The sequence below is a fragment of the Quercus robur genome, chromosome 2 (genome assembly GCF_932294415.1).
Source record: "Quercus robur chromosome 2, dhQueRobu3.1, whole genome shotgun sequence".
Lineage (NCBI taxonomy): Eukaryota > Viridiplantae > Streptophyta > Magnoliopsida > Fagales > Fagaceae > Quercus > Quercus robur.
In genome coordinates, this window is record NC_065535.1 from 21,379,373 (window position 1) to 21,387,159 (window position 7,787).

At 42.7% G+C, this 7,787-nt stretch overlaps 1 protein-coding gene across 1 annotated transcript; it reads right to left on the minus strand.

The window, feature by feature from the left end:
• Positions 1–414: 414 nt before the first annotated feature.
• Positions 415–2,121, minus strand: LOC126696132 (uncharacterized). Its single transcript, XM_050392920.1, has 2 exons — positions 1,011–2,121; positions 415–716 (listed from the first exon to the last, which is right to left on the minus strand). Exons 1-2 carry the CDS (start codon positions 2,119–2,121, stop codon positions 415–417), a joined length of 1,413 nt encoding a protein of 470 aa, XP_050248877.1.
• Positions 2,122–7,787: the final 5,666 nt, after the last annotated feature.

Sequence of the window (7,787 nt, forward strand, 5' to 3'; positions counted from 1 at the left end):
TGTCGTCTATATAGACTTCGATGCTTTCACCCATCTGTAGTTCAAACATCCTGGTCATCATCCTCTAGTAGGTCAACCCGGCATTCTTCAAGCCAAAGGGTATTACCTTGTAATGGAAGTTCCCAACGGGAGTGACAAAAGCCGTTTTTTCTTGGTCCTTGGTGGCCAGGGGTATCTGATGGTAGCCTTGGAAGGCGTCTAAAAAGCTCATTCGAGGGTGTCCCACAGTCGAATCCACCAATCGGTCTATCCGCGGCATAGGGAAAGGGTCCTTCGGGCAGGCCTTGTCAGGTCTGTGAAGTCCACACAGACCCGCCATTTCCCACTCTTCTTCTTCACCACGACTGTGTTGGCCAGCCATTCGAGGTAGAATACCTCCTTGATAGCCCCTGCTTTCTTCAATTTTATAACCTCCTATTTCACAGCCTCTGCATGCTCTTTCGACGGTGGCCGAGGAGGCTGCTTCTTAGGTGTTACGGCCGGGCTAACATTAAGGTGGTGGCAAATGAAATCTAGATCGACCCCCGGAGCCTCGTAGGCGTCCCATGCAAATACGTCCACATTCTGTCTGAGGAAGTCAATTAGTGTTTCCTTCTCTTGGGGCGGTAGTTCTGAGCTGACCTGAAAAAATCTTTCCGGTTCGGAGCCAACAAGAACTTTCTCCAAATCCTCACAACTCGCTTCCTTGGCAGGTCCCCCACTACCCGAGGCCAGGGCTGGGGTCGTTAATTGCTATAAGTCATTCTTGGTTGAGGTGGAAGGCTTAGTACTCGGTCGTCGCGAGATTGTTGACACTATGCATTGCCGGGCCATGGCCTGGTTCCCTATTACTTCTTTCACTCGACCTTCCGATGGATACTTCACCTTTTGGTGTAAGGTTGATGACACAACCCCTAGGGCATGGAGCCACGGTCTGGCTATGATGGCGGTGTAGGGGGAGTATGCGTCTACCACTATGAAGTCCACCTCCACCACGTCCGAGTCTGTTTGTATAGGCAGCCTAATCATGCCTTTCGGAGTGACGGTTTTTCCCTCGAAACTCATTAAAGGGGAATCGTATGCTGTTAGGTCCTCCGGTTTCAGCTTCAACCCCTTGTACAAGTCGGGATACATCACTTCCACGACGCTGCCCTGATCGACTAGCACCCTCTTCACGTCGTATCCACCGATCCTGAGCGTGACGACTAGGGCATCATCGTGGGGTTGGAGGGTTCCCAGTTTGTCCTCATCCGAGAATCCGATTAGGGGCGTGGCCATCCCCCTAGCCCTCTTGGACTCCCTGTCGTCAGCTTCAGAGGGGAGCCTGCCTACCGACATTACTCTAAAAGGATGGGAGCCGGTCCGTCCTGGTGCGGCGAGAATAACATTTATCGTGCCGATGGGTGGTCTCAATGTGCTTTGCCTTGTTTCGATGTTCGACTGCTGTTGCCATCCGACAGGGTGATGCAGCAAGTGTCGCAACTTCCCCTCTCGGACTAGCCGATCCAAGTGGTTTCTCAGATTTCTGCAATCATCGGTGGCGTGGCCCGTCTCTTGGTGATACGCGCAATACAGATTCTGGTTACGTTTCGCGGGATCGCCTGCCATCCTGCTCGGCCATTGAAAGTATGGTTCGTTCTTCACTTTCTCTAGGATCTTGTGTAATGGTTCTCGGAACACAGCGTGGACTGCCTGTGCCCTTGTGGATCCAGACTGCTCCGAGTAATCCCTTCTCGGCCGATTACTATTGTTAAACCGGTCCGACCTGAAGTCCCTCCTCTCTTGAGGGACAACCTTTGCTTTGCCCTTCCTCGTCTGTTGGTCTTCTTCGACTCTTTTGTACTTGTCGATTCTGTCCATGAGCTGGCGCACGTTATTGACCGGTTTCCAAGTTAAGGACTTTCTCAAACCATACTCTATCGGCAGGCCCCTCTTAAATGTGCTAATGGCGACGTCATCGTAACTTCCCTTTATCTCATTATACATTTCCCAATATCTGTCTGAGTAGGCCTTCGGGGTCTCCCTTTCTAGGGGCCGAGGGACTCTGCTGCTAGTTATGAAGCGAGAACCGAAAGCTTGTGTCAGTTGCTTAAAAGAGTTTATGGAGTTTGGCTTGAGGCCATCAAACCATCTCATCGCCATGGGTCTCAAGCTGGACGGAAACACTTTGCACATCAACGCCTTGTCCTTGGAATGGACAACCATCCTCTGGTTGAACTGGCTTACGTGCTCTACTGGGTCTGTCTGACCATTATATATAGCAAAAACGGGTTGGTGGAATCGCCGAGGAAGCTCAGCCCCCTCTATCCTATGCGTGAAGGGCGATTGGGAGATACGGTCTAGGGCCTTGCTCATGGCGTCGTTTGATAGGCCCTGGTAAGATGGGCTTTTGTGGCTGCATTTGCGAGATTGCTCTTCCTCGTAGGAAAAGGTTTCACTTGGAGGAGTTCTCCACCTCCGCTTGTACTCATTGTCCTCTTCTTCGCTAGTGTCCGAGCCGGAGGAAGGACGCTTTTGCTGCGCTCGGCGTAACTTCTTCTTCAAGTCATCGATTTCTTGTTGTAGAGCCCTACGATCATTTCACTTATGGGATGCGAGACCTTTCCCTCTTGAGCGGCTTCTGCTCGTGGGAGAGGTGTTTACACTACCCTCTTGTTGCTTATCTTGGTCTCTCTCCCGTTCGAGGTTCAAGAAGTTGTCTTGCCGTTGAGAATCTGTGTGTCCCATTTGACGTGGACCTGATCCTTCCATTTCTAACGATTTCACTTGTCGAGGCACGAGTTCTCCCCACAGACGGTGCCAATTGTAGGGTCATTGTTCGGGGTTCAGGCCCAACAATTAGGTGGATCCGGCCCAAGGAGCCCTAGACAATGAATTTGTAGAGGGTGGGTTACAGAACTGGGCCCTAACAAAGTGCGTGCTAATTAATTTTGGGCCATACCACAAATCTAAGGTAAGAAAATCTCCTTCAGGTCCATTGAATATACTGTCCGAGGAGACATATAGGGAGTATCTCTGTCTTTAGTCTGGAGATATGTTTCTTTTCTTCTTCCTTTGATCTAAGTTCCTCTCTTTTTTCTGTCCCCTTCTTCATGGGGATCCTCTTCTCTTATATAGCCCCCTTGAAGTCATCAGAACCTTACACTTGTTGATCATCTGGATCTTCACTTGAGTGCCCATCTCATCAGACATCTCCCTTATCTTTCTAGGAGTTGTAGTGGCTAAGGTAACACTGTTCGCCTGTCCTCTTCACATTAATGCGGCAAAAAAAGTAGCTGCCCTGCATTTAATGTGGCAGCTGTAGTCTCTCCTTTGACATCCTATACTCTCTTCCCTCTCCCGGGCTTGTGGGACTCATCCCTGCTACTAATACTCGTTGGAGTGATTCTTTATTGCTGGTAGGATGCATGTTTGAGCTATATTTGGCACGTCCGAGGAGACATTCCTCCTCGGACCACCTTTTAAACAAGTTTGGGCCCATAAGAATTGTGTCGGGAGCCCTTTTGGCGCCCACACTTTCTCCTCGGACGTGGTTGAATTCTATATGGGGCCCAAGGCCCATTGTTTGATCTGGGGACTTTACCCCTATAGATAGAGATTATCAAATTATTGGAAATATATACTGTTTCTTGGGATAGATTTATATTAATCACATTTTGAAGAATTTGGATTATGCTTATCCCTTAATAATCAAGTTTTGTAGCTTGATATTCTAATAAAATAATATTAATTTAATAATATTAAAATTTTGAAAATTTAGATGATAAATATTATCTAAATTAAATTTTTGTATCTTAAATATTATCCTCCAATTTAAGAAATATATCCTAAAAAATAAAAAAATAATGTTAATTAGATGATAGATATTATCTAAATTAAATTTTTGTATGTTAAATATTATCCCTTAATTTAAGAAATATATCCTAACCAAAAAAAAATGTTAATATAATTTTATTTAATGATAAGAATGAATTAGAATCCTGGTACCATACTATTCATTTTTAGTTCTTTAAAAATCTAAAAATTTAATAAAATTTCTGTAATTTGGTGAAGTCACGTGGCACAACTACAGCGTCTAAACCCAACTTTTATTATATATAATATATAATATAATATAATATGATATGATATCAAAGAAATTTTGATAGAAAAAAATGAAAAGTATAATTTTTGAAAAATTAAAAATTTTTACACCCTTCAACAATTGCAAACATAATAACATATTAATAAGATGAACAACAATTGCAAAGAGTATAATATATTTAAAAAATAATATTTTTGTAATGCAGCCTCATTGGTTTGTGCAAGTTATGGTTCCACGGAGGCATTAACCTGATGCAAGCCCTTTAGCGGAAATTAAAAATTAAAAACATATTATAATATATAATTAAAGAACAATCAAACAATCAAACTACCATTAAAAAATAAAATAAAATAAAATAAGTAAAATAAAAAACAACTGACAATCCATAACAATTCTCTAAATTTGATTAAACTTAAGGAAATCAACTTAAACAAATACACAAAATATATTTAATTTGATGGAAATAGAAAAAGTAAAGTAAATAAATATGTACTTGTAAAGTTGTAGGTAGAAAAAGAGAATAATAGAAATCGTAGTTAGAAGAAAAGAATAATAGCACAAAGGAACCGTATGATGGGTATTAATTATGAATTATTTGATATATATATCATATTATATATGTGGGGACTAGCCCAAAATAATAGGTTGGGCCTTGGACCCGTCCGAGGACCCCAGCCCATCCGAGGAGTCAACATGACTCAAGCAATCCATGTCCAGGAGTCACAAGAAACAAAGATGACATGTCCGAGGAGTAATTTCTCCTCAGATACTGAAAATTCGGAGCAAATGTACATCCCAGCCACCGAGACCCCTATCCTAGATACATGAATAGGAGGGAAAAACGAAATATCTAAGCTAAAGCTGCCACCGCCACATTGAATGCACTACAATTACTCTCCTGGCCGCATTAATGTGGAGAAGACCCTTGAATAGTGCTACCTTGGCTACCGCAACTCACAAAGAATTGAGAGGGGAGTCTGATGGGACAGGTGCTCAAGTAAGGGTTTAGATGATCGACAAGTGTAAGACCCAGATGACAAGAAAGGGCCTATATAATGTGTATAAGTCCCCGTAAAAAGGGGTAGAGAAAAAGGGGGAGGAAAAGAAAAAAGAAAAAGAGAGAGAAAAGACTGTTGCATGAAAAGAGGTCCTGCTGCATCACTTTGTATCCGGAAATTAGTTTTTATCCTGATCCTTCTGGGAGATTTTGAAACGTAATGACTTTGTTTCTTATTCATACATTCCCTCAACTCATGCAGTAATCTGTTTAACTTACTTAAACCTAGTTCTTAAACCTATATTCTACAAGAATTCATTATGTTGGACTTTTTGGACCAAGACTTGAACGACAAAGACTGGGCCACCGAATTGTTCCCCTACAATATATACACACACACACTCCACATGAAGGATTTTATATGAACAAAAGTATAAAGCTAATTAAAACCATATGATATGCCAACTACTGCGCCACGTGAAGTATATATTTTTATTAAATACTTATAAAAAAAAATTTATTAAAGTTTCAACCTCACCGGGTCTTATTGGCCAAAGAAGCATGGCTCTGTGAAAGACAAATTGCTCTAACCTGATGCACGACTACTTTTCAATTAAATATCACGATTTTTTTTTTTAAATATTTTTTACGTGTAGCAATAGGTTTAACTTGATGCACGGTTACTTTTCAATTAGATATCACATTGTTTTTTTTTTTTTTTAATATGTGTAGTGTGGGGCCCAATAATTTGTGGCCCTGGCCCATTTATTCATTGGGGCCCAAGGCCCGAGCCGAGGAAGATCATGGCCCAGGATCAGTAATTCAAGTACAAAATAGTCTTGGGACACAGTCGAGGATGATTCAGTCCTCGGCATGTTCGAGGTCTCACTGGAAGGAAGGGCAAAAATGGTATAGGAACAGTTTGGAAAAAATCTAAAATATCTAGGACAACAGAGAAGGATACGCTGGAAAGTATAACGACTAGGGAAAGCTGCCCTTACTGCCATTCAATACTCTGCACCTGACAGAGCCATACTCTCCAGCTTTTACAACCACCCCCAACCACTCTGGATATGGGATGATGGGACAAGTATCAGTCTTGGAAAAGTCGATCCTACACGTGGACGAAGGATAAGGAACACATGCTAGTATAAAAGGAAAAATAAGCAATCCAGAGCAGGGGCTGGGAAAAATGGCCAAAAACCAGAACCTCCCAGCCCGCCTCCAGGAGAAAGACTCCTAAGGCGAACACGATTTAATTATGTATGAACACCACGAAAAACCCACCGTCTGGTGACTAAGGCCTAGCCTTTCAAACCCACGCTCTATAAGTAATATCGTTTGGGCCTTTTTACGTGCGAACCCAACACTATTACGGGTCGTTACGAATTGCGTCCTTACAATTGGCGCCGTCTGTGGGAAGGCTTGTGTGTTAGCACAAGCGGTAGGTCGAGACAGTCCCCTTATCATTTCTAACAGCCGGTTGTAGTGTTCTAGCGTAAAGTTCCACTAGGGGCTATGTTTCTTTACTAGGGGCTGCGCTTCGTAGCGTCAGCAGCACAAATGGTTCTAGGGGCTGTTCTTTGTAGCGTCAGCAGCACGGATGGTTCTAGGGGTCGAGGAGCTAATCCCCCGTAAACCAAGGTCTCATGCCATAGCCGAGGGGTTAATTCCCCAACTACTTATAGAAATCAAGTTTTGGACAGAACCAAGGTATTGCATGGTCCTCGGACTCAAACCTATGGGGAAACCAACTACTTATAGGAATCAAGTTTTGGACAGAACCAAGGTATTGCATGGTCCTCGGACTCAAACCTATGGGGAAACCAACTACTTATAGAAATCAAGTTTTGGACAGAACCAAGGTATTGCATGGTCCTCAGACTCAAACCTATGGGGAAACCAACTACTTATATAAATCAAGTTTTGGACAGAACCAAGGTATTGCATGGTCCTCGGACTCAAACCTATGAGGAAACCAACTACTTATATAAATCAAGTTTTGGACAGAACCAAGGTATTGTATGGTCCTCGGACTCAAACCTATGGGGAAACCAACTACTTATAGAAATCAAGTTTTGGACAGAACCAAGGTATTGCATGGTCCTCGGACTCAAACCTATGGGGAAACCAACTACTTATAGAAATCAAGTTTTGGACAGAACCAAGGTATTGCATGGTCCTCGGACTCAAACCTATGGGGAAACCAACTACTTATATAAATCAAGTTTTGGACAGAACCAAGGTATTGCATAGTCCTTGGACTCAAACCTATGGGGAAACCAACTACTTATAGAAATCAAGTTTTGGATAGAACCAAGGTATTGCATGGTCCTCAGACTCAAACCTATGGAAAGGTCGGCTACTTAATAAAAATTCTAAGTTGCTCAATCCTCGGATCAAATACTAGAAGAGGTTAAAGCTATGAAAGTTATTAGGAAGATGGTGAAACACCTTATTACTCAGCAACCTGTAGGGGCTGTTCATTTTTAGGTTATATGTCTTCGGATGATTACCTCCTACACCGCACCGAGCATTCAGCTGTCATCTCGGCTATTTTGGGGTAAGTGCTATTTTCTCAGATCGACATTATTGTACCAAACAACTCTATTAATTTCATAATAATATCTTTTCCTTAGCAAGGGTTTTGACCCTAAGTGTCATTTGTTCAAGTTGGTATTATTGTGCCGAACAGCACTCGTAAGTTCATGATAACGTCTTTTTTCT